Raw genomic sequence first — 27,738 nt, 5'->3', positions numbered from 1 at the left:
ACAAAGTTGCATTACCAGTTTTGAAGTGCAGTGGAAGGACTGGGTTCCGATTGGCTGTCCACCAATGATGCATGTCCTGCATGTAGCAAAAGGGCTGCATTGTACCCGCATGTTTCATACACAGAGAAAGGAGCGATCCTGTAGCTATAAGCAATGCATTCCATAGCACCACTAAATTGTACAAACAGAATAGAAGTGAGAACAAGCATTACAAGTGTCTGTATAAGCATGCAGTGCACTTAGGATATTCAGAAAACCCTGAAATCTTATTTGCTTACACTGGCTGTTAATATATTGTTTTCTTTTTATAGATTCTATTCCAAATTCTGATCCCTTCATATAATGTGCCAAGTGGTCAATCTTGGGTGATAATGGCAGCTCAGATACCAACGAAGAAGTGCAAAAAGAACGCAAAGTGAAAAGATGGTTTGAAGTGAACATATCACAGGGGTGGTGTCACTCTTCATCATCCTAGCTGAGCACATTGCTCAGCTTTAAGGGGGGACGCAGCCTTTGAAAACCAAAAAATCACGATGAAGTCGATTTTTTGAAAACCCCATACTCGGGCAGTGCCGACAATGATCGCACTAATTGTTCCTGTGAGGCAGCTTCTGCTTCATCTACGCAAGAGAGTGGTTGCGTCAATGCTTCTAAACGCGACTCCTGCTCCACCGGCGAGAGAATTTCTCGTGACGAGTGCGCCTGGCGTCTCGTGCTCATCGACAGCGGTAAAGTGCCCTAGATAATAGCGGCTTCCACATTCCCTCTTTCATCTGCCTCTGACAGTGCGATCGCGTCGTCCACTGTGCACTTGCAAACATGCTTCCTGACATGTGAAGAGAAAGAGGCGGCGAATAAAAAGCGCGCTGCTATGCAACGAGGACTTGGCGCTATGCCGGCGACGGAGCGGAAATTTCAAGCAATGGAGTGCGATCCTGAAGCTGCCACCGCTACAAGTGAAGGCGAAAAATTTTGAAAAAGGCCAAGAAGCGATCTCAAGAGAAGGTGGAAAATCGGCAAAGGAAGAGAGTGCCTAAAGACATCTCCAGTTACACTGCAGGGTCATTTTAGACCAATATATCTGCTCAAAACTTTCAAACCTCATTTTTTCAAGATGACTTTTGGCTGATGAGGCTACTTTTGCCAGCCATATTTCTAGAACCGCTCATCAGATTTCCGGAAAGTTGTTTTTTATTGTGTACCTGAATAAATTTCTGAGGGCAAGACAAGCCCATTTTTTATATATTGTGTCTGTGATTTGTGATATTTAATCAAAATTTGACTGATAACATCCTAATCATCAAGACTAAATTTGGTGGTCCGCTAACCTTTTTCAGCAAGGAAATTTTAAAAAAGGGCTCTGTCTTGCCTGAGGTATCAATCTGGGAATCATCATAGTGAATTTCACAGTTCCAGCGCCTTTTGAAAATTCTCCAGGCCTAGAATGAGAAAACTATGCGCACCATTCTGACATACTGCTGTAACTTGAGAACCAGTGAACATAACTGCATGAAATTTTGTATTTATACTAATACCTTTGCTAAGAGTCTATCCTGAAAATTTCATTTAAGATATCTCTATAAACAAAGAAGTTGGTATCCGAGGGTAGACTCCCCCCTTAAGGTATGTCACCACCTTTGAAAAGGCGTATTTTAAGAAAAAAAAAATACATTTTCTCTTTTTTAGAGAGAGAGAGAGAGAGAAAGGAAAAGAAAGACAAGGAGGTTAGGCAGTGTAAATACCGGCTTGCTACCCTGTACTGGGGAAAGGGGTAAAGTGAATAAAAAGTGATAGAAGAAACAAAAAACAATTGAAGTAAGAAAATTCGCGCAATAACGCGACCCTACGCGCTTCAACGTTCAAAGCCGGTCGCACAATTCACAAGCCCTTAAGAACTTCCTTAAGGCCTTGAGTGCCGAAGCCCGTCTAGACAAGTGTCCTAAAACGTTTTCCTCTGTGAAGGGGCGATTGTCGTTTTTCAAGTGCAGTCGCGGGCACTTTTCTTGCCACATTGTAGCGGGGACAGTCACAGAGGAGGTGCTTGTCTCCTCGCAGCCACAGTTGTCGCAAACAGGGCTGTCGGCTATTCCAATGCGGAAGGAATAGGCGTTCGCGAATGTCACGCCGAGCCACAGGCGGCAATCTCTTTAGATTTCAAGTATTCCCAAACATTGAAAATTGTTCTGCAGAAAGAATTATGTTCTTATCTTATTTAGTTCAAAAGTTATAGCCAACTTACTAACAGCTGGTGAACGGTTCTGAAACCGAAACGAATGTGGTGCGGTAACAGAAACTGATAGCTCAGCGAAAATCAGTGGTGTATATTGAGATTTTTCTGTTATGTTTTAGTTTGATACGTAAAAGATTATTCAAAGACAATTTGTAAGGCATCCTTTTTTTTAAATATTGCTTTAAATTTCCGTAAGGGGGATGCATGACGCTACAAGCGTTAAAAGTGCGTCTCAGTTGTTCACGTTGCGCGCGCTTTATGCTGCCGCTGTGAATGCTACTGGGATCATCATTTTTATAGCTATTATTTTTAGCAGCAACAGTAATAACATAGGCTGAACGTTTTTATAAGACGGCATGGCTAAGTTCAAAATAAAAAGGCGATTGAAGCAAAAGTTTCGATCAAAACTTTCTAAAAAATAGAAAACAATCGAAAAAAGTTTCAAACGAAAGTGAAGCTGGTTCATGATGACCTTTGTACGGATGAGCTCTTAGTGCCTGCACGGAAAATCCCAAAATGTAACGAGAGTTTCAACGGTATGATTTGGCAACGTCGACGTGAGCCTGCCCATCCTACTTTTTGGTTTATATGATGCTGTGTGCCACTTCAATGATGACAACAGAAGTACAACAGATATTTTTAGGGAAGCAGGCATCGAACATGGCCATCACACGCTCGTAGCATGTTGCACCAGTGACCAGTGCCGTGTGAAGAAGGCCCAGCGTCAATCAACGGGTGAGGCAAAATATCTCCGCAAGAAAAGATGGGCTGCAACAAAAGCCAAAACAGAGCTCGTGGCAGCTAAGAAGGGCCATAACTATGAACCTAGCGGATTTACACTTTCGAGGGCAAGATGATCTTGTTTGTGCACGGATTGAAAAACTTGAAACTTTGCATGCTCGTTCCTTTATTACTAGCCTGTGCAATGAACTAGGATTAATGAAAACGAATAAGTTTTGATGTAACCATGTTTTATTTTAAGCAATACAGACAAAAATGAGACATTCTTTGGTTTTCTTTGATATTTTTGCTATAACTTGATTCCCAATCATCGGATGGCAAAGATCCTAGTTAGTTGGACAGTCTGGTTAGTTGTATACCTCTGTGCCAAAAACTTTACAATTCCTGCACTCCATTCGCTAGTTATGAATGTTCGCGTACCAGCGAAGTTTGGGCAATGTTTTGTCAATAACAAATGCCAGTATGATTTTTTTTTCACTCTTTCTTGATTTTGAATATCATTTAAAACTGTCCTTTATAAGGTCAATGTGAAATAAAAATTTAATATCGAAAACTACAATTTTTTTTTGAAAAAGGTGGTGACATACCTTAAGGCCAAACTACATGTACGCTTGCTGGTGCACTTCGCAAGGAATGGCGGTTTGCATTATTAGTTTGCATTTACAAGAGAGACACGGCAGTGTGTGCCCACTTCACTCACTGATAAGACACTTTGACAGACATCGTCTCTTACTTTGTTATTGACAGTGCTTCAACATGCTGAAATATTGATAAATGCATATTTTCAATTGTTAGAGCTGTTAGACCAGTGCAAAAAAGTAAAGAAAAAGTACATTCTCCCATGACACAAATCTGCGTTACTCAAGTGCATAAAAATACAAAGCAGCCAGGGCTTAAAATCTGTCTGGAGCAGATATCCATGTTAGCGCAGCGCTGCGATATATGCAATCTGTAATGCACCGCCTGCGCATGCATAGGCGCATCGGCTTGCGTACGTGTAGTTTGGCCTTTACGATTATGCACTCGCATCCCGCTACCACCTGAATGTAGCTTCCACGATGGCCAGGAATCAAACCGATGATCTTGTGCAAAGCAGTACAACACAATGACTGAGACATTATGATGGATGAGCCATGGCAAAACGTATTGATTCAACAAAGCCCAATGTATAAGGTGGTCAATGATGGCTTCACAAAAATATTCTATGAAAGAGCGTACTAAAGGCAAAAAGGAACTAGCTGAACAAGAGGATACACTCACCTTACAGCAGATTGATGCTCACTCCTTCACAGGAAAGGTGCCTCAACCTGAAGGGCAAGGAAGCAAGTTAAGAAACAATAAAAGAGTTGCAGGACAAGAAATGTCACGTAAATATAAGTTACCAATTCTTAAATGAGCGAATTTAGACTATCAAACAAGTGAAGAGTCTTCGAAATTATCAACTGGGCTTCTCGGGCCCTGCAGACTGGCAACAGCAAGTATTATCAAACAAGCTGCCAGGCATCAAGCTGTTTCATTCAGAGCTCGAACACTGAACATGCAAGTATTGAAACGTGTGAAGTCTTATAAATGTGCGATTGGCAACTTTGCTACAAGTGCCATTATTTGGTGCCATATATTGTGACAGCATCCAGTACTAATGCCAGTAGTGATGGCTACTAATGCACGTTGAGATTTCGTGTGAGCCCATTTCTCTATTTACATTGAAGTATCCCGTGAGCCCCTTTTCCCTCTTTTGCGTAATCTGTTCGCTTGAAAGCATTAAAGACAGGCAATGTAATGAAACTTTTGTTAACCCACCTGAGGTACTTATCATCCTTGGATGCAACTGATTTCAGCATCGCGGAACCAAGCTTTGTGGTCTAGTGTGCACGTGCAACGCTTCGCTGCACTTTCTCAGCACCAGCATACAAATGGATATAGAAGCATGCCACGTTTTTCGTAACAGCATGGCACGTTTGCTTCTACAGATGTTTTTATTGCATTGAGCTGCAAGCAGCATAGGTCTAGTTGCAAATGTTGAAAGGTGCCCTACATTATTAGTTACCCATCTACACAGTAATAAACATTTTCTGTTTTGTTGCAAATAAAGATTTTCTTAGAATTACTGCAAAGGTGTGCCAAGCCATTTAGAGAACTGGCACTTTCATAAGCACCTATTCATGATGGTTTGTATGCAGCACTTCATCATCCACAGCACTTGTTGCAAATTGGTCAAACGACTTGCAATTTGCAGCTTTGCTGCAACAGTGACACCATGTTAAGCATGTGCAAGTTCTGCAGGTACGGTTTACTTATCTGCTGTTATGCGACAGAGCTACAAAGCCTCTTAAATGTTGCACTCGTCCAAACTGGTTAAGGTAACGCAACTGGCAGTGGACAGTGTTCCATGAACTTGTCACTGCGCCTAGATGGTATTAAGCATTACTAAAGCAAGACACACAGCCATGCACACGTATTATAACTTCTTTATAGACACTTGAAGGCGTGGTATACGAAGAATAAAATGGCGCATGAGGCTTCCTTCAGTATAGCAGCAGCAACGGCTGAGATGCTGGCTTTCATGAACGAGATTATGTCATCGTAGTGTGAAATACTTGGCCGTAAGCCTGTGGAGCCACTGGTGCTGTGCCCTCTCCATAGAATGACGGACTTGCGAAAGCTGTGAAGGATTTAAGAAAACGGCCTTGCAAGCATATTCACATTGAAAATCCTGGAAAAGGTTGTTACTGCTAGAAGCAAATGACATGTGCCAACTAGCAGCACTAACTAAGGCGAAAATGCTTACAACAGTCACAGTTAAACGTTATACAACGCAAGCAGAATGCTTGTTTACACATTACCTTCAATGAAACAATACGAGATTCAAGGAGACTAGAATTGGCGACTGTTACCTGCTACTGCAAGACATGCAATGTAGCAGTTGCGAGCATTTTAATGGCTTGATCGTACGCGCAATGCCTTTTGCTACTTATTCAGGCAGCACGACACTCGCAACATTTTAAACCAGAACATAGTTAAGGCCCGATATATTTGCGTGCACTCTGGCATGTATCCCACAATGGGAACATTTTCACAGAATATTTTGCTTTGCACATTCTTATATATTATTGGAGTGTTTTCAATAAGCCACTTCTGATCAAATCAGGCACTAGAATAAGTAACGTTAGTAAGCAATATAATGGCAGACCAGAGAGGTCTCAGTTCAAGGGCACTGCAATCATGAAACATTGGCCTTAAGTGTTATTGCACTTCTCTACAAGTACGCAGTGGATGTTCAATCTGACCCTACAATACTATGCGCTACCGCAATGAATTTTACAGCATTCAGGAGTTCTAGAGAAGCATTGCCCACATCGGGTTGATAGAGCTTTATTTTGTACGAAAAAGGGAATTTGGCAATTTGAGGCATAATTTTTTGTTTCTGAAAACCAACTTCAATCAATTCTGAAGGATGTAGCGCTGCATTTGAGCATGAAGAGGGGTAACAAAGTTTCAAGTGCTCGAGATGACCAACTCCTGATTGCAGCAGCATCAGTCTTTCATACATCAGTGCCTTTAACTGAAAAGTGCCTTTTCATTAAGATATTAACGCAGTGCAGTGGCAAATGAATTTGTGCAACTTTGTTTGCAAACAAGCCCTAAAATGCACTGCTCTGCAGATATAGTCACACTACACTAATAAACCAAAACGGTCTTTGGGTGAAGTTTGGCATAAAAGCAAGCAGTCCAGTAGGGTTTATTACAAATGGGAGGCATCAAAATGGTGAAATTATGGCATATAAGTTTTCTAATGCAAGCTAATAAGACTAAAACGGTGCCATCCCTTTGCCTCTGGTAAAAGTTGTATAAAAGCAGGCAATCTAGTACGCCTTATTGCAAATGGGAGACATAAAAATGGTAAAATTCTGGCAAATGTTTCTTAGTGCCTTGCTACCAAAATTTCATCTTAAATTTTAAAGACACCTGCAGATGAATCTGCCAAGCCATGCCTGAGGCAATGCATACTTTCCAGCTGCACAAGAAAAAATACACGAATAACAGTCAGAGCTAGTTACAGCTGGAGCGGATTTGATGCTCTCCAGTTTTAGTGGTAAGCTTACCAGGGCAGCTTAACAGCCTTGTGAAATTGCTGATGCGGTTCTCAACGGAAAAGCAGCTTCGGACAGGCACTCGGCCATGTTCATTTCTTCGTTCCATTGCAGTGTGGCTGTAGAGGATCGCTACGCTTCCCACATGGGCTAGCGCTGCATACTAAGCACCTCAGTAATCAAACTTGGCAGCAGCTAGGGGGTTCCACTCCAAATTTTATTTCATTTGATCCGCCTGGACCACTTTGAATACATACAGAGACAGTAGTATGTGCTTGTTTCATGACACGAGCGCTCACTAACACCAAGTTCATTAGACAATGCCAGGTTCCATGAGTAGACATGAAAATAAAACTATGATGTGCCTAATGGTGCACTGTGGCCTTCCGAGCCACCTGGCTAATGCTTAGGGAGAAAAAAAAAAAAGTTCAATGAGAGAAAATGAGAAATGAAGGGTAAATTACAAAGCACGAGGTTCATATGTGGTGTTGGGAGGAAAAAATATAGCACAGTGCCTGCATCTAGAAATTTCTTCAAGCAAGGCCGTGATGGTATGTTGAAGATGGATGGTGGTGGGCATGGTGGAGGCTTTTTCATATATGAAAAAATGTCTCTGCCGCTCTTCTACACTTGCTCTCAAAAAGAAAAAAGGACAGCAGCTTGCTGCACTCTTAATAGCGGCCTGCCCCTCCATAGCTATCCCGAGATTGGCCATACGCTGCGCCACCATAGCTGTCATAGGAGGCATAGTCTGATCGGGGACCACCTGCAAGCAACGACAGACACCGAGACTGTTATGCCGCTTCACACTTCTTTACGCATTCCAACAAGTGGCTGGAAACCATACCAACTAAGCGCCTATTAGCTTCTGGCCTATGCCATTTCGTTGAGATTCAAGCCGAAGCTTTTTATTACACGTTACTGTGATGAACAATCCTGAGCAAAAATGCTTAAACTAATAATAACTTTGCGGCTACTACAGCTGTTTTGCTGTGTGGTGAAATCGAAATTCTCAGTGCACAACTTTACACTTCACAATGTGCAAAACTAATACACGTAACTAGTGCCTCTGCTACAAAGCAATGGCTACTTCACAAGGCACATTCTAAGTCTAACAAACTGCTCTTTTCAGTTGTAGTGCAACACAGTCATCTCTTAGCAGGCGCTTTCAGGCACTGCTTCAGGTCTACCGCGAAAGTGACAACAGCGTCGGAATATGAATATTGAGAGTCTCAGCAGCGCATTTGCAGTCTGTGTTGCCAGGTTCTCGACAGTGCTCAGTTTAGATAAAAGCACCTGCACTTGCCCCTTTGCGATCCATCACTGTGCATGGAACTACAGAATAAAATTTCAAAAATACAGCAAATGCTGGGGGAATTATATCAGTGATTTGAATAACTCGTTAGTCGTGAGCCACATATCCTACCAAGCATTGCTGCGGTTGTATGTTGAGCAAATGTTAATATGGTTTACTTGTATGTGCAGTTAATAATCATTGTCACCATCCCATGACAGCTGCTTTAAGCATGCTGTTTTCAATTCTATGCATGTTTTCTAGTTTTGTAGCAAACCATTTATATAGACTCGGCATTACTATGAAGCCAGGCAATTTCTATGGAGGGATGTGGCAAAGGCATGTCGTTTCACTAGTTTTGTTAGCCCATACTGGCATGAAACATGTGTTGATGGGTCTCTTGGCCCACTTCTGTGAAGCATTGGAATTAGAGGCGAGGTCACATATATGCTAAAATCATTTACAAGACATGTCACATTCATTTGCTACTTACAGTGCAGGTCCATGAAAGCGTCAGAGATACCGTTAGTGACTAAAAACACACCGATTAGAGCATGCTGATTAAACATCGCATTTAACAGCTGGCTCCATGGTTCATGTGCCTAAGAATGGTGCTTGCGAACAGCATCGTAAATCGCACAAGTTAGGAAGGCAAGTATGAACACTGCTGATCCAATACTCCCTAGACAGGTGACTCTAGTCACGATGCCCAGTGGGATGCAGACAAATGGTGCAAGCATTGAGTGGATGAAAATACAAGAACCACAAGGAAAGCAGCTTTACACACACCAGCGAGTAAGGAGGTAGAAGGCACATGACTAATACTGTGCTCCTTGCCATTTGTGATATGTATACAGAAGGCAAAACCCTAGCCAACACATTCCCTCTAGCACTTTCCCGTAGAGAAAGCTCCATTGTTGCAGAAATGTATAGAAAAGCTTTCATGGCTGAGAGAAAGCTATAAAAGAAAATGGACAGAATTTGTCCACTGACCTCACATTTGGCTGCTTTCCTGACATGGTTCAATTTTCAAAAGGCTAATTTCTTAGGTCACAAGAAGTGTTACTGCGGCAAAGCAGCCATGCTGCCCAGAAAGCTTATACAGTGCAGTCCACTTATAACGATATCGACATAAAACGGGAAATCCGATCGTTATAACCGATCATCGCTATATCTGGACTGCCGAAAAAAAAAAAGGCCGAATATACCTTTGCAGTCCCGAAACCGAAACTGCCACTTGTGACAAAAAAAATCGACGTTGTAAAAAATAGGCCGTAAAAAATAACTTTTATTTAAACCTCTAAATAGCGTCTCAATCGTTAAGCGCTGAAATAGAAATCTGCACTTGCTTTCGCGAAAGTTTCGGATTCACAACCGCCGTGTGCATCACGTCCATCTGCTGCGCGAACACTGGCTATAATTTAGCGTGCATGAATTCAATGAGCGACTCGATCGACGGGCCATTGTCAATCTCGTCGTCACTGCTGCTGCTGTCGCCTCCGTCGCACAACGCCGCCGTCTGTCGTGACAACGATCGCCCCCGTCGGAGTTCTCTTCACAGAATGAGGCCGCACTATTTGCACTCAGAAGCTCCTCCATCGAAGCACCACCTATTACATCGTCAGTAGATACGTGCTCCTAGAGTTCGGACATCCCCGGGTTTCGTCGTGGCGCACGAAGCCCGCCTTTTCCGCTGATCGGCATGGACACTGCTTCTAGCCTTCATGATCGTGGCGCTCCCTGTTTTCGTAATCGTCGATATCATCCACTGCGCGAGATTGTACTTCGAGTCATGCAAAATTTGCAGCTTCTCCTCGAGAGACGCAGCTTTGCGCTTTGTCGGCGCGCTGCTTCCTCGGTGCATTTCCGCGCTCGCTGAGAGAGGGAGATTGTAAAGGGAGCGTAGGCAGCGCAGGTGCCGCTTGCTTATCGCTTCCCCCCCCCCCCCTCTTGCAAAATCAGTTTCGTCTGAAGGGGCGCACCTGCCAGTGCTTCCGTTGAGAGAGCGCGCGGCAGGGAGCGAAGGCACCCCTCGTGGGAGGAGGCCTTGCCTTCGCTTATCGCCTTTCTCCCGCCCTCTCCTCGCGCAACCGCCGGTGACGCGGGGGCGAAGCAGCTAGCGCCATCTTGTGCACGCTGCACCAACTTGCGATGCTCTCCGTGGCTTTCGCAATCGGCGTGCGGGCGAGATGCACTGCGCGGTAATGGCGGCAGATACGAACTTGCCGTCCAGAAGCAAAATTTCGATCGTTATATCCGATATGCCCCATCTTGTGCACGCTGCACCAACTTGCAAAGCTCTCCGTGGCTTTCGCAATCGGCGTGCGGGCGGGATGCGCTGCGCAGTAATGGCGGCAGATACGAACTCGCCGTCCAGAAGCAAAATTTCGATCGTTATATCCGATATGCGGTGAATAACATATCTTTATATATGTTTTTTTTTCTCATAGCCCTAATGCATAAGTTGATACTCTTAGCTCGACTCATCGTTATAACCGATATATCGCTATATGTGGACTGCACTGTATATATGCGCAATCGCTATGTACCAAAAAAAGCTGGATATTTCCGCAGCCTGTTATTCAGATTTCCTGTCTTCACCAGCACAATAAAAGCTTGATATAACAAAGTAATATGAGGAGCCAAAAATGCTTTATAAACATGGCATGCCTTGACAGACGCTGCCTACTGGAACATAGGGGTGGGCATTAATTTTATCAGGTAAGCCAACCACCATGCAAATGCCCACAGGAAGCCATGGAAGTGCACAAGTCTCAATTTTTGTTTATTTGAAGAGTTTTACATAATTTCGAATAAGTATCCAAAAACTGGGAGCACTGAAACCTACCGCGCACTCTGACATATCAGTTTTCACCACATGTTGGGCCACCACAATCGGTTTTGATTGCATTGCGGTATGCTCCTTCCTAATTCTTTTCCTTCCTCCATGCATAGATGTTCCGTAAGAGCGATAACGCTGTCGCCATGCACCGTATGCGAGTGAAAGCGTGCGAGGGGAGCCGTGGCTAAATCTCGCACGCGTAAGATAAATGGGGAGGGAGCGCCTTCTTCCGTCGCGCTCGAGGCACAGGGAGAGGGAGGTACGGTGGCATCAACTGCATACTGCATGGCGGTGCACGGGCCGTATCTTGAAAGCGATCTGCGTTGGGGGCACAGTCTAGGCAGTGCAGGTGCGTCGGCGGCTCGTAGCTTTGCGTGTGCTGTGTGTTCTCGTCGCTCAGCTTGTGTTCCAAGCGATAAACAGCACAAAGGTCACTTCACTCGCTGCTGCCGCCGCGTTTCCTCACGGCAGCTATTTAACAGCGTGTCCACACTCATCCAATGCGACGCGTTCATGTTTGCCTGTGCGTGCTGACACCATGCGTTTGCAAGTTCACACAGATGATAAAATTATAATTATCCTTACTTTGTATAGCTGTCTACTAATTTGCAATCACAAGCGATGCTATGGCTCTTGGGCAAAACTGCCTTCTTTTCAACCGTAAGAATTAAAATAAAATTGTCAGCAGTTCACCACTACTCCAATTTCTCACTTTCCTGTTTTTCGGCTCTTACGTGGTTTTTTGAAGGTCCCATGAAAAGCATATCAGCGGGGTTTCACTGTATAACCATAAACCGTACTGTGATTTATGTCTTCGTCACTAGCTGACATTTACTACAAGTACAGCAAACGATTAATGATGAAGCGCATTTATAAGAGGAAAAAAAAGTTCTTATTCTTGCACCCCATATATGCTTATGCACGACCTGTTCTGCCCATATATTTCAATCGCTGTCATGTCACTACAGATAGACAAAAAGTATGATCAATGTATGCACCAAATATCTATCCCGGCAACGGATGAAAACAAAACATTGCGCGTCGTCCAGCTCAACCCAGTGGCCGAATGAGCACACAATCGTGCAAGAAGTCTAAACTCCCAAATTGTATTTATACATTGTCTACGGGGTGAGTGGCGGTGCCATTGAGCTGCGCAAAGAGCATGTCTAAATTGCCTAGTTCCTAATAACTGCTCAGCAACTATTTCAGATACAACCTGCATAGCCGCATTCCAATTCGCCAGCCATGACAGACGGTGATATTTGTTTTGATATATTGCTAGTGCCGCCTCAGATTGAAAGCCTAACCTATCCAGTAGTCACCGACAGTGCCCAAACCATAGAACAAGACGTCAAACCGCCACTCCTCGCGAGGTGCGGTAAACACAAGGTGCGACCTTTCATGCGCCGGCAAGCGTACGTGTAGTTACGTGTAGTTTGGCTTTTATTTGCAAGCATCCTTGAGCATGAAAAGCTTGAGTGGCAAAAGCGCCATCAAAGTGCAGGCGCCTGGACACAGTAGGCAGGAAACAGCACTGCGCCAATTGTGATTTAACAGCTTGCAGAGATTGCGGGTCGCATGGCAGCTCGGAGAAACACAGAGAGCTGACTACTCCTTTAGCACAAAGAAGGGTGGGGAGGGGAGCGCATGGCATGTGCTAGAAAGGGGAGAGGGTCAGGGGAAGCACACTTATTTGCCCTCTCTCCGTAGCACACACGTCTCCTCTCTTCTACCCTTCCTGTAGCTGCATGCGGGCCACTCGCCTTATCTTGGAGGTAATCATTGGCAAGTGCAAAGGTAAGCAGAGATGGTTGATGCCTTTATGCACATTTTGTTCTAGTGTGCTTAACGTTGGCGGTTGCATAATCTCAAGTTGCTGAGGCACAGTTGTATTGCGACAGCGAGTGTTCTTGGTCATCGAGTGATCTTTGCCCCGAGTGCGAGCGACACCGATCAAACTATTAACCTTACTACTTCGTGTAGTTGTCTCTTTGGTATTGCCATCAATGCTTCGCCTCTCTGGTGAAAACTGACATATCTGGCTTTGTTTTTTCCTCGAAATGAATATCCGCATCTTTTTGCAAATGGTGAGCGGCACCTGGATAGGTTAAAGTGAATCTAAGGCAATGCTTGTAATCAAAACACTATTATGCCATCCTTATAGGGCACATGCACCTGAAGAGCCAGCCATCTGTGAAGGCAAATACTTCATCGAGGGAGCAAAATGGTGAGGACCTTACCTCCACTGAAGTTGTCAGCCGCAGGGCGTGCTCCCCCGTAGCCACCGTCTTGCCTTCCCCCATAACCCCTGTCGTCGTAGCTGCTGGCGTAGCCACCACCACCACCGACGCCACCAACGGGGGGTGCATAGCCAGCGCCACCACTCCTGAAGTCACCACCTCCCCTCTCCATTGGGGGCTTGTTGTAATCCGTGTTGTAGCCACCAGCACCTTCGCCATAACCGCCTGTGTTGCCACCTACTCCAACTCCGGGACCCTGGTAGCCATTGCCCATCATGTCTGAAGGTGCCGCATACGAGTCCTGGTAGGTGCTCCGACTGACAGGCGCTTGTCCATAGCCATCGTCATAGCCACCACTGTTTCCATAATCTTGGCTGTGAAACAAATATGAAATGAATTTAGAGCATGCCAAAAGTTTACCACAAATGCAGTCATTAAATGCTCACAAGGATTTGTCTAAGTCAAATTTTACACTGCTTGCAAGGTGTGCGCGAATACAAATTTTCTAATACGAATCAAATACTTTTTTTTTATGTGCTAGTCTAGTCTGTTTTTTTTTACTTTACTATGTTTCAGCTTTACTAATTACGTTGCAATAGTAAAAGCTTGATTGATTTTGGTCTGTTTGATCGCGCCAGCCTGAGCATTATTATATAGGGTGTCCTTGCTAACGTTAGCCAAGCTTTCAATTTGGAGGGGGGACGGGGGACAGTTTGATTGGTGGAATGGTTAATTTTGGGGCTTTCGCTAAAAGACCTTTGAGAATAGTGTACAAATTGCCTCAGTCCCCCTATGTTCGTTATATCGAGATTTCACTGTACATTTATTCGATAATTTATATCCGTGCCCGTTACATCAAAGTTCAACTGTAATGCCCTTTACAGTGGTGCTACTGGCCCACGCCATTTCAGAGCAGCCAAAAATGCCTTTTGGAGCAGTAAAACGGACTTTCTGGGCAGGTTTGTGAAAGCGAGTGCTAACTATGTTGTACAGGTGATCATTTAAGCTTTATGAAACTTTTAAATATAGCCTGTTGCAGGTAACATAATTATAATTCCTTTAATTTTAATTACTTTACGGCACATATTGCAATTTACTAATTGTATCTGGTGTATCCACTTGGAATGAATGTCCTAAATAACGCCAGTTTGGGGATATGCGCATCAAGCTTGCTGTAAAAATGCACTGTTGCTCCAGTTTTTAAAACAAAACGCTCTATTATGCATCGAAGCTCAAAAGTAACTGGAACAGCCATGTATTTCATTCCACACTGGGAAATGTTTTTAAGGGGGGACGCGGGTTCTAGAATGGTAAAAAACCGCCGAAAAATTGATTTTTGGAAAAACGCATTTTAGGAATGTTTGGGCCTTCAAGCAGCTGCCCTCAAATTATTAACCCTGAATTCGATCGGTAAATAGGAAAAAATCGGCTTTCAAAACGCCACGGGAGACGCGAAACGACCTGCGGCAGGCAAAATTTCTTCAAACTTCCCGCGCGCGCCGCGGGCGCAGCCGCCAACCGACCGCCGCCATCTTGGGCTTGTTTTGTAGCTGTTTTCTTTGTGAGCATTTTGCGCCAGCTCAAAATGGCGCCGCTCAAACTGAACGACCGCTCTCGCCGCTTTTCCGAAGGGTGGTTCCGGGCCTCTGATTGGGCAGAGCGAGCGCGCGCAAGGCGAGCCCCCCGTCTCGCGCCTCCCATTGGCTGGCGAGCCCACCGAGGCGGCCATTTTGCTTTTTTTTGTTTGTTTTGCGTGCGCCGCCGTATCTCCGTTGCTCCCGGTTTCTCGCGGTCGTCTGCTACGCTTGTGTTCACGCGGCTCGCGCACCGTCTTTTCGTCTTGCGCTGGTCTGAAGATAACGCGTTAATCTTACGGAAAGAAACGAAAGCATCCATCGAACGCACGGCTGAAGATCGCGGACGAAGGCGCGCTACCCGAATGGCCGGAACCACCGCGTCCTAAGCGGCGCATCTAACGTGGCCGTTCATTCTACTGGGCGTATTCTACGGCCCATCTGATGTCATCGGATCGTCAGCCAGCGCATCCAGCGGCACCCAAGACTGTGTTGATATGGCATACCATTCAGCGCAAGACCGCGTTGATACGGCGTACTATTCAGCGCGGTGCGCGAACGGTCGGCACGAGCGGAACGGCCGGAACCACCTGTTGCGTCCTAAGCGGCGCATCTAACGTGGCCGTTCATTCTACTGGGCGTATTCTACGGCCCATCTAATGTCATCGGATCGTCAGCCAGCGCATCCAGCGGCACCCAAGACTGTGTTGATATGGCATACCATTCAGCGCCAGACCGCGTTGATACGGCGTACTATTCAGCGCGGTGCGCGAACGGTCGGCACGAGCGGAACGGCCGGAACCACCTGATGCGTCCGAAGCGGCCCATTAACATCGCCGTTGATTCTACTGGGCATAGCTACGGCCCATCTGATGTCATTGGATCGTCAGCCAGCGCGTCCAGCGGCATCCAAGACCGCGTTGAGTGGGCGAGTCGGCTGAGGCGCGAGAAGTGCGGCGATCTTGAAGGAGTCTCTGGCATCATAGTGCGCAACACACCGGAAATTCAAGTTGCTAGTCGCAAAAGCTTCGGAAGTCGCAAAATGAGCATCTAGACAGTAGTGATACCAAGGTTAGGCTTTCAAAACGGCACAAGCCAGCAAAGAACCCTGCATATACAGCCCTGGCATGCTGTAGAGCAAAGTGTTGTTGAATGACAATAATCAATTTTCGTCATTCAATAAATATTCCATAAATGCGTGATTTTGACTTGAACATTGTGTAAGTTTATTTGTCTATGGAAAGGCTACTTTATTATACAATTTTTGTATTCATTTAGCTTGCAGGCCACTGGAACAGGCACACGAAGTGGTAAATGTAGTTTCTCATGCTGGTTTAGGAGCAGTACATGGCTTTATCACAAGCTTTTCCCAGTTTTCTGGCAGGGTACAGTCATATATTTAGTATAGTCATTCTCGTGAAGAATAGAGCTACAAAATGATGTCATTAATATTGCTGTAGCTGGATTCTAGAAAAAGTTTCAGCTGTCTAAACTTCAAATGCGTTTTTCTCAGTTCGATGTTTTTACACACCGCACTCAGCCTTACGGGGCTTTTTTCTATGATGTTGTGGAGTGACAATAACAAGTTTGGTATCAGTGTATTCGTAATGAAATGATCTAGGGGGTGATGCTATTTATGTTACTCTAGCATCAGTTTATAAATTACAATCAAAAGTAACAATGGAGTGAAAATAAGAAAAATACATTCACAGTCAATGTTGGTCTCCTTTCTTACCTTTATAATGCTTTCAAACAAATAAAAATAGCATCACCCCCTAGAGCAAGTCTTTGGCTTTAAAGTCATGCTCTTACTTTTTGTCTTTGACAAGGATAAATTGCCAAAAAGCCCCGTAAGAAGTACTCATAAAATTTATTTCCAGATTTTAATACTTTCTGAACTAGAGTAGCTATCAAAAAACTAATTATAGATTTGAAATCAGTGTGAAAAATTGATCTAAGCAGTGAAGTTTAGTTAAGATAGCACCAAAACTAAAGAAAAAGTTTTTAGAACCCACGTCCCCCCTTAAACTGGTTTCATCCTGGAAATGAATTTCAAGTGAATACATCTTGCAAGCTCACCACCTACAATTCATAAATTGCAATATGTGGCATAAAGTAATTAAATGACATTTTGCTAATTAGTGCTACCTATACTCTTTAAGAAACGTTATTGCAGCAGGAATACTTAGTTTAGGCGCCCCCATTACCTTTAGTTTCACCCTCATTGTTCACCGACACTGTTCACCCTCACTGTTCGGTCAGTCCTCTAACATGACTAGACATTTATGGGGACTGGTGCAATGAGCCCCACATGAACAAAGTAGACGAGCTTGTCTGCTAGTTTTCCAAGCTAGTCAATTAGCTGCTGATGTGAGCAATAAGGCTCAACCAGCCCCGACCAGCTGAAGCGTTGAATGTCTTTCATTGATCTTTTGTGCTGTCTCCCATTTATTTCCATTTGCTCTGCAGAGGGCGCCTGGGGAGAAAATGACCTTGAACATCTCTGGAGCTCCAGAAAAGTTTTTCTTCCCTTGCTCATGCATTAATTTTTTTTCTCACTTATTGCCAGCAGGGTTGCAACGTTCGCTGTATGCGTATGATGCATTGAGAAACGGCTGTTACATTGGCGCCAATTTCAGTTGGTAACCACTGCAATTTATAGTTACCCAAACCTGGTTATGACTGACAGATTGTTGTATGTAAAAGCATTAAGAGCTCAAGTGTACTTTTACACCACTTTTCCTCACCTTGCTCCGTTGTTGTAGTAGTTGTCCTGATAAGAAGAGCCTGTGTTCGGAGGTCCCTCCCAGCGACCCCGCTTAGCGGGTGGTCCTCCAGCACCCATGCCACCACCCATGCCACCACCCATGCCACCACGTGGTGGTAGCATGCCACGGCCGGCTCCAGGTGGAGCATCTCCCCTTAAGGCAGGCCCTCCACGCATTGGTGGACCACCAGCTACGGGTGGTCCTCCAGCATAGCCGCCTGCACATTCAAGAGGGGATGCAGGTCTTAGCAAACAAAAAAGCATGAAAAGGATTACTCTTTAGAAATGGCACTGTTGGATTCTACAGCTTCCGCTGCTAAAGTTCGCCAAGTTTCCCTGGCAATGTGTAAGTTGCCTACTAGCAATGAATGAATTAAATGTTCTTTAGTAATAAGACAAGCCCTCTGTGATGCTTGACTGCAAATCGTGTCAAAACAAAAACAATGCATTTTGTTTCAGTGACCACGAAAGGTCACGCGAGCAGAGTCAAAAATATAGATCATCACATTCTAAGGTACACAAAATATTGGTCTCGCTCATAAATTACGAGTAAGGGGTGTATTGACAATGCCACAAAGTTGTTGACAGAAAAACAGAGCATGTCGTAATTATCGGTCAGCAACTCTACTAAGCTCCTCTGTATGCTTACCAAAAAAATCAAAAGAGCTTGCATGTGGGCAGAAAGCATGGAGCCAAATTTGCGTAATGCAGCAGTGTCACTGACAAACTGAGACTTGGAGCAATTTTTGGAGCAGCAAAATGTTAACTTTGGAGCAGTTTGGGGCCCTTAAATACAGATTTTGGGGCACTTTGTAGCAAATAAATGCCTACTGCTGGACACGCCCTAGGCTATTTCGAATACTTAAAATTGACAAGCACTATTCCAGAAAGTATTTCTTTGCTGAAAAAGATGCAAATAAAGTGGCTTATACGGACTACTTGAGGAAAAATCACTGGCCCATAAATTTGATGTATACATATATAACAAACCAAATTTCAGACTCCTTAAGGGGGGACACGGAGGGGATTCTAGAATGGTAAAAAACAGCCGAAAAATTGATTTTCAGAAAAACGCATTTTAGGAATGTTTGGGCCTTCAAGCACCTACCGTATTTACACGATTGTAGGTCGACCCATTTTTTCAAATTTGGCAATCCAATATTGGGGGGTCGACTTAGAATCGAAACCGAACCGTGTACCGCTAGTAACGGCAAGAGAAACGAGAAATCGGGGGTGCTATGGCATGGTTACAACTTTGCGCCTACGTTTTTATGGTTACGGTAAAAGCGTAGCGTATTAATTTACCATATTGCATACATTTTGATTGCGCGCACGGCTCTTGTGGGAGCATCGATCATGGAAGAGCCACCGTTTGGGGGGTATTGGTAGCTGGCGGAAGAGCCGCCGTTAGGGGGTATTGGTCGTTGGCAGAAGAGCCGTCGTTTGGGGGGTATTAGTAGTTGGCGGAAGAGCTTTTCTTTGAGATACGATTGTTTTCGACGGCTGCGCGCATCTGTCACTTCTACTGTTGTGCTGAATCATCGCGCCTGTCATGAGTGCCAAGAACTTTCGGCGCTCCTTCTCAGTAGCGTCCAAACAGGCTGCAATCCTCCATGCCGAGGAAGCTAACAACTGCGTAGTGGGACGCAAGTCTGGAGTCAGTGAACGTGTGGTGCGGCAGTGGCAGCTTCAGCGCGAGGAAATTTGGCCTCCCTGGCTACTGTGCGCGGGTGGGTCCTCTCTGCGTGGGCGGCTGTACCGTGCTATGTCGTGGTGCGGTCGTTCGCAAAGTGTGGAGTCACACTTGATGACGACGTGCTGTGGGTCCGCAACAGCTATGACGGCAGTAGTACCAGTGAGGTCAGCTCTAGTGACGATGATTAGTCTTAGCAATCCCATCAATAAATTTCCCTTGAGTGAAATGCACTCGCGTGGTTTTCCTCCCCCCCCCCCCCCTTTTTGAGAAATGCAATTTTTGGGGGGTCGACCTACATTCGAGTTGACTTACAATCGTGTAAATGCGGTACCTTCAAATTATTAACCCCGATTTCAATCGGTATACAGAAAAAAATCAGCTTTCAAAACGCCATGGGAACCACGAAACGACCTGCAACAGGGAAAATTTGTTCAAACTTCCCGCGGGTGCTGCGGGCGCAGCGACCAGCCAACTGCTGCCATCTCGGGCTTGTTTTGTAGCTGGTTTCTTTGTGCGCATTTTGCGCCAGCTCAAGATGGCGCCGTTCGAACTGAACGACCACTTTCACCACTTCTCTGAGAGGTGGTTCCGGGCCTCTGATTGAGCAGAGCGCGCACGCTCAACGAGAGCCTCCCGCCTAACGTCTCCCATTGGCTGGCGCGACTGCCGAGGCGGCCATTTTGCTTCTTTTGTTTTGCATGCACCGCTGTCTCAGTCAGTCTCTCCCGGTTTCCGGCGGTCGTCTGCTACGCTTGCGTTCACATGGCTCACACACGTCTTTTCGCTTTGTGGTGACATGTCGGGAGACGCTCGTATAAAGACGCGTTTATCTTACGGAAAGATACAAAAGCGTCCATGGAACCCACGGCTGAAGATCGCGGACGATGGCGCACTGCCCGAACGGTCAGCATGAGTGGAACTGTTGCGTCACATCTACCATCACAGCAGGAGCGTCGCATCTACCGTCGCCGTTGATTCTATTGGCATAGCTGTGGCACATCTGATGTTATCGGACCGTCAGCCAGCGCATTTAGCGGCATCCAAAACCGCATTGATACAGCATATTATTCAATGGGAGAGTCGGCTGAGCGCACGAAAAATGCGGTGATCTTGAAGGAGTGTCTGGCACCACAGTGGGCAATGGAGCGGAAATTCAAGCTGCTAGTCACAAAAGCTTCAGAAGTCGCAAAATGAGCATCTAGACAGAAGTGCTACCAAGGCTAGGTAGGCTTTCAAAACAGCACAAGCCAGCAAAGGACCTAAAAAATTAAATTAAATTATGGGGTTTTACGTGCCAAAACCAGTTCTGATTATGAGGCACGCCGTAGTGGGGGACTCCGGAAATTTGGACCACCTGGGGTTCTTTAACGTGCACCTAAATCTAAGTACACGGGTGTTTTCGCATTTCGCCCCCATCGAAATGCGGCCGCCGTGGCCGGGATTCGATCCCGCGACCTCGTGCTCAGCAGCCCAACACCAGCAAAGGACCTAGCATACAGCCCTGGTATGCTGTAGAGCAAACTGTTGTTGAATGACAATCAATTTAGGTCATTCAATAAATATTCTGTGCATGCTTTTGACTAAGTTTATTTGTCTATGGAAAAGATACTTTATTATACAATTTTTGTATTCATTTAGCTTGCAGGCCACTGGAACGGGTACATGAAGAGGTAAATTAGTTTCTCATGCTGGTTTAGGGGCAGTACATGGTTTTATAACAAGCTTTCCCAGTTTTCTGGGACGGTACAATCATATATTTAGTATAGTCATTCTCGCAAAGAATAGAGCTAGAAAATGATGTGATTAATATTGCTGTAGGTGGATTTTAGAAAAAGTTGCAGTTGTCTAAACTTCAAATGCGTTTTTCTCAGTTCGATGTTTTTACACACCGCACTAGTCTTAAGGCCCAACCTCATGCACGCGATTTTCGAGCGACAGCGACAAGCGACGGCGACGAGCGACAGGTTTTGCCGTCGCGGAGGGCTATCCGTCGCTGTCGCAGGTCGTGTCGCTGGTTTCTGGCCAGCCAGAAAATATCGCTTGTCGCCCGGAAGTCAGCGCGACGACATCCGCTGGGGACAGCGATTGCACAACATGGCAGCAATCAGTCTGCCCGCTTCGATCTGAATTCGCTCTTGCAACTTGGTCTCTGCTGTGACAGCAAAAAATAAATAGTACAATCAGTTATCGCTTCACCTCATCGCTAGCTGAAGACTAAGTATCGGCGCTCTCTTGTCGTTATTATTGAGATCGGTTGTTTTGTTTTGACGCTGTTAGGCCTGAGACGCCACCGAGAGCCGAGAAAGTGTTTTAAGTTTTACTCAACAGATGGCGCCACGGCACCTTACGCTGGCGGCATGGGATGGAGTTCCACTGGGGATGCATGGGACGGGTTTTCGCTGGGGATGATAGCATATTTTAGCTAGGTCTAGATAAAACATTGACCTTCTGATAGAATTGCTATTTCTTTACGCGCGCACCATAACATTTATTCGCACAACAATGTAAATCCGTCGCTACTCTTTTTCGCGATGTCGCGTTCATGTGGTTGCTCCACGCCGTGACACGACAGCGCGACAGGGTGTGCCTGCCGCGTCGGTTGTCGCTGTCGCTTTAATATCGCGTGCATGCGGTTGGGCCTTTACGGGGCTTTTTTCTATGATGTTGAGTGACAATAACAAGTTTGGTATCAGTGTATTCGTATTGAAATGATCAAGGGGGTGATGCTATTTCTGTTACTCCAGCATCATTTTATAAATTACAATAAAAAGTAATCACAGTCAATCAGTCAAAATATTTAATCACAGTCAAAATCAATCACAGTCAAAAATATTCACAGTCAATATTGGTCTGCTTTCTTACCTTTAGAATACTTTCAAACAAATAAAAATAACATCCCCCCTAGAGCAAATATTTGGCATTAGCTCTACAGCCTAAACTGCTGGAGTTGTGGAGTCAAGGTCTCACACAAGCCTAATAAATTGGTTCTTTGAGAGTAGTAAATTTAGTGCATTGCAAATGAAAATAAATGGCAGGCCACACTTGGCACTTACAAAGGCAATTTGGGCTTGGTGATCCATTACTAGATGTAACTAGAAACAACACAGACACATAAAGCTTCACAGCTTGTGTGCACTCACCTCCCCGCGCAGTGTTGAAGTCACCCCTTCCGCGGGGTGCAAAATCTCCACGGCCCCTTGGTGTGAAGTCTCCGCGGCCCCTTGGTGCGAAGTCTCCCCGGCCCCTTGGAGCGAAGTCCCCGCGACCTCTTGGTGCGAAGTCGCCGCGGCCTCGTGGTGCGAAGTCGCCGCGGCCCCGTGGTGCGAAGTCGCCGCGGCCCCGTGGTGCGAAGTCGCCGCGTGTGGGAGGCCCCCCTCGTCCACGCGGTGTAAAGCCCTGACCTCTGGGGACAAACTCTCCACTGGATCCTCCACGGCCCCGTGGTGTGAAGTCACCAGCACCACCCCGACCTCGCGAGAAATCTCCACGGCCCCTTGGTGTGAAGTCTCCCCGCCCATGACCTTGGAATTCCCCGCCACCTCGTGGCCCACCTCTAAAAGCACTGCAATGAACAAATGACAACATAGTAACACTACTGACGTAACAGACACAAGCATAACAAAGTGGCTGACAGAACACTGCCTACTTTTGACAGCAAGTAGAGTGAGCAAGCTGGTTATGAGAATTATTAGTGTCAACACCCGCACACAAAAACCAGGACAAAAAAAGTGCTTATTACCAGCGGCACAAGCCTCTTAACTGCTAGTGGCAATGGAACGTATACATGGCGGCCAGAGCCAACTGCCCCCCCCCCCCCATGCTAACTTATCAAACACTGCAAATATCATTCGCTCAATGTAGCTAAAAACTACTGCTTTGTTAATATGTGATGGGCTATGATTCTCCATCCAGGACCCGAGTCATGGAACACAGCCTCTTGCACTCGATCTGTAAACAAGCATGAATGCTCTTCCATGCGCCTTTAAAGAAATATACCTTTCACCTGGACTTAAGATATCCAGAAGAAACAGAATTTAAGAGAGTGTCAGTCAACATGCCAGCCACTGAGCAGCAGCTGCATGCAGGGACCAAGTGGCGCTCGAGTTGCTCACAAGCCAGTGCTGCACGTAACATACAAGTAAATTCCTTTGATATGGTGATCAAGAACAGAATTGTTACCGAGCATAAAAGCTAGCTTGAGGGCACTGCAATAAGCATGCTTTGCGGGGAACCAACCTTGAGAAATTTGTAACTTACGCAGTGCACTCGGTAATTCTTCCCGACAGTTGCATGATCTTTCAAGGTTATTTATGACATTTTCCAGTTGCTAGACACCCAACTGAACTAGCACTGCACGGCTCAAACAATGCATTGTAGCACGTATGTATATTTATTTGTATTACCCTCAAGTCCAGGTGCACTGCAGAGGGGAGTGGTATGAACTGTTTTAAGAGGCTACAAGAATGCAATATGTTACAAAGAAAAAATTATTGCTACAATTATACAATAATAGCTAAGGTACAAATGAAATTAACATAAAGTCCAGTCAGGGAAACTAGACAGTAATAAGTATATTGTTATGATACTAGAACCACCTTTGGCAGCCAGCGTGTCCCACTATTTCTTAGCATGCCATTGTTATTGCAATGAGCATCTGCAATTAAATGTGGCAGAAAAATCCACAGCAAGACAAGTGTTTGCTGGCTGGTGCTACATAGAGTAAGGACAAGTTAAGGCATTTTAATAGATGTGCAATGCCCATTTGGCCAAGTTTTTGCCATGACAGGTGTCTGGATTCACCATAGATCAAGAATGCCGGCTCAAGGATCATTTGGTTGCTGGGCCTGTTTGCTCCATGTAGCCCAAGCTTTACTGATGGGCCATTTCTAATCAATGGACTCGTATCGCCATACTGTCTCACTGACACTTCCAGTGATGAATATAACTGGGAGTCTTGCATACACCAGAGGCTTCACACGAACTACCACATCCCATCAGTAGGTACATCAAATCCTATTTCTGAGTTCGAATTTAAAACAAAGAAAAAAATGCAAATGCAACTGTTAAGCAGGTTTTAGGTGTGACATGCAAGTGATGCCTGCTAGCACAACCACGAAAATGATTTAAAAGCACTGAAGCCAGCTGAACTACTACAATGCTGTCACCTATCATACAGCTACTGCATTGCATTATTAGTATTGCCACAGGTAACAGGCATTCCGCATAGCTGAAATAGCAAAAATATTTGCTTTCAGACTTCTGTAAAGTATAAACCACATTTAAGCGGACCGGTGCGTGACGGCTACAAGCGACGCGATGGAGATAGCGGTCGTGTGTCACCTGCAAGCCGAACCCAAAACGAGCGACGTCATTGAGCAACGTCTCGTCAGTGTTGCCGGTATGACCGAAACTGGTGTGACACATACTTTAATATTTCTGAAAGTATTGCAGAGCTTCGTTTTTTTTTTTGCATGCATCAAAATTAGGCTGTTTGCTTATTCCGTGCGACCAGTGCTGTCACTGATTCACTATCGACATCAAATGAAACGTGAACAGTGGAGTGTGGCCGAAGCATAACTGAAGGTATAGTGTGCACCGTCCAACCATAACCATGCACAGGCGCGCACATACATTTAGACCACACTGTGCAGCAATGATGCTCCCCCCTATATACTACAATATTTTAATTTTGTTTCGATTCCCTTTTATTAGAAAGTAAAAAAACGTGACGGCGCAAACTGTAGCACATGCACCGCTGTTTAGTTTCACCACACTGTGCGATACATCTTACCCTATACTGCGATATTTTAGCTTGTTTTCTTACATTTTTCTTTTATTACATTCAAATAAAACAAATCCAGAAATGAAACGAAAATATTTCAGTATGGGGGAGCATCATCATGCAGTGCTGTCAAACTGGATGAGTGCCTGTCAATGGTGATGACTGGACAGCTATGCCTTCAGTTATGCTACGGCCACGCGCTTCGATGTTCACATTGCATATGACGCCGATAGCATATCCTGTTCCATCTTTGCACTATTAACTAGTTGCTCATAGCACTTTCGGGCAACGAATTCAAGATTTCCATAACCGAGCGATATGTTCGCGCAACAGCCCGTTTCGTCGCTATCTCGCACAAAATCACTCGCGAAATTTGGGCTTGACATATTTCATCGAGTTGTTTAGACTCAAGAGTACTATTAGCGTCAAATGAAACTTGGAACAGCGGAGCGCGTGGCCCAAGCACAAGTGAAGGTATAGTTTGTGCCGTCCTGTCATCACACCATTGACAGGCGCGCAGCACATCCAGTTTGGGCGCTGCGCGATCCCACTAACTACACTGAGATATTGTCGCTTCTGTTCTGAAAATGCGCTCGGCACAATCACGCTGGCCACCGTCGCGGCTGCCAGCAATACGGCGCTGCGCAAGTTTGCTGATCGAAAGAATGAGTGGTGCATAAGCGGCAAACCGCATGAGCGAATGTATCTCTAATGATGACGGTGCAAACTGCACCACGCGCACTGCTGTTCGCATTACATTTGACGCCAGTAGCACTTGCTTTCGGCAAACTGCGCAACAATACGTGATGCAAACTGCAATATTTTAGCTTCCGTTTTTTACTTTCTTTCAAATATAAGAACCAGAACAGAAGTGAAAATATCACGCAGTGCGGCCAAACCGGATGTGTGCGTCTGTCACTGGTGATTACAGGACGGCGCGCACTATATCTTAACTTGCGCTTGGGACATGCGCTCTGCTGTTCGTTACACTTGACGCTGATAGTATCATCCCCCTTCAATGAGTGTGACCACATCCTTGGTCCTAATAATGCGCGCTCGTGTGAAAAAAAAAATGCAACAATGTAAAGCAGCTGAGTGCTTACCCAGGTGGTCCACCGCGGCCTCTGGGGGGTCCGCCACGGCCTCTTGTGAAGTCTCCTCGGCTCATCCCTCTGGAGTAGCCTCCTCTGCCACGCATTCCTCCACCATCCATCTTTCACGGTTGCTGAAGCAAAACATGAAAAGTGCGAGAGAATCATGAGGTCAAGCCAACAGTCAAGACTGATATTCGAAGGCAAATTGCAACGGAAGACGTGGCCCATTTTGAGCGAGAAACAAGTACCGATCACTCCCTTACTTTTCGGTGTGGCGAATGCACTTCCAATAGCAATTTTCGCAGTTTGGTGTAGACAATAAAATTGCGCGTGCAGACTATAGATTCAACTTCCGATAGGCATGCGCATACTCTGCAGTCCTAAACCAGCTTTAACAAAACAATATCGCGACAACCACGGCGAGATAAGTAATGCAAATGAGTAGCCGCAGCGCTTCGGTGAGGTCATTATTACCATAACCTCTCACTACGCATCACCATTTTTCCACTCGACAGCGAGGACGCCGCTAGGCCTACTTGACAGGTATGAAAACCAGCGAACTCAATTGAAAGAGCAAACCTGCATATCTCATGACCTTTTCTAGGACGCACCTGAACAGCACTCTGAAAGTCACTGTTTCAACTAGGAACAAGCGCGTACTATGACACTGAACAAGTGCGTCGTCTCCGGGCGTCGGCGCTAGGCCTAGGTCACAGTCGACAAAGAATGATCACGCGAGGAAGTCAGCGTGGCACCTTTACAATGCGTTCAACGCACACAGACATTCGGCGATGGTTCATACGGTCAGCACCAAATAGTACATACGTGAAGTATATGAATAACAAGTAGTACTCACAATTTTTGCCGGAATTCTACACGCACAACTCAATGAAAGAAACGCGATGAATGACGGGAAACGAATGACGCCGGCGCCGGTTTGCCGGCAGCAATCAAAGCGCCACTGGTGGTGAACTGCGTACTTGTAAATCCGGATGCTATTTACTTTGCTTTAATTTAAAAAATATATGTTAAACAAAAATTGCCGTTAAATAAAAATGATGTGACACCTTATGCTATTTCGGTTTAGTTGAGTTTTGGTTTAGGATGTGAATGACGCATAACATGGATGGGTGGGATAACTTTATTGTAAGGTCCTGCGGGCTACGGGGCGCAAGGCCCCATAGAGCGGGCTACTCCCACGTTGGGACCGGGAGTTTTAGCTCCCTGGCCGCATCGTGGGCTCGCTGGACGGCCCAGAGCTGTTCCGCCAGGTCCGTGCTGCGTAGTGCTTCTTGTAGCCTGGCGGAGTCTTGTTTCTTGTTTACGTGGGTCCGACCACACGGCCAGAGCAAGTGATCTACGTCTAGTGTTCTAAGGCAATTTTCGC

General features: G+C 45.5%; 1 protein-coding gene across 5 annotated transcripts in view; it reads right to left on the bottom strand.

Moving 5' to 3' along the window:
* Positions 1–27,349, bottom strand: part of LOC119442787 (uncharacterized) — a 53,650-nt gene extending 26,301 nt beyond the window's left edge. For 2 of the 5 annotated variants that reach the window (XR_007465733.1, XR_005190127.2), the window contains exons 1-7: positions 27,208–27,349; positions 26,361–26,482; positions 22,616–23,037; positions 17,760–17,997; positions 13,439–13,812; positions 4,232–4,278; positions 16–76 (exon numbers count right to left, since the gene is read on the bottom strand). Coding sequence is in view for 1 of the 5 variants with exons in the window: in XM_037707808.2 (XP_037563736.1) it covers positions 7,734–7,828; positions 13,439–13,812; positions 17,760–17,997; positions 22,616–23,037; positions 26,361–26,470 (1,239 nt within the window). In the remaining 4 variants the exon portion in view is untranslated. Of the gene's footprint in view, positions 1–15; positions 77–4,231; positions 7,829–13,438; positions 13,813–17,759; positions 17,998–22,615; positions 23,038–26,360; positions 26,483–27,207 lie in introns of those variants that run through there. The other 3 variants (XR_007465731.1, XR_007465732.1, XM_037707808.2) reach the window with 3 other exon arrangements.
* Positions 27,350–27,738: the final 389 nt, after the last annotated feature.

The sequence above is a fragment of the Dermacentor silvarum genome, chromosome 2 (assembly GCF_013339745.2).
Source record: "Dermacentor silvarum isolate Dsil-2018 chromosome 2, BIME_Dsil_1.4, whole genome shotgun sequence".
NCBI classification, from domain to species: domain Eukaryota; kingdom Metazoa; phylum Arthropoda; class Arachnida; order Ixodida; family Ixodidae; genus Dermacentor; species Dermacentor silvarum.
This window is presented reverse-complemented; position numbering and strand designations above follow the sequence as displayed.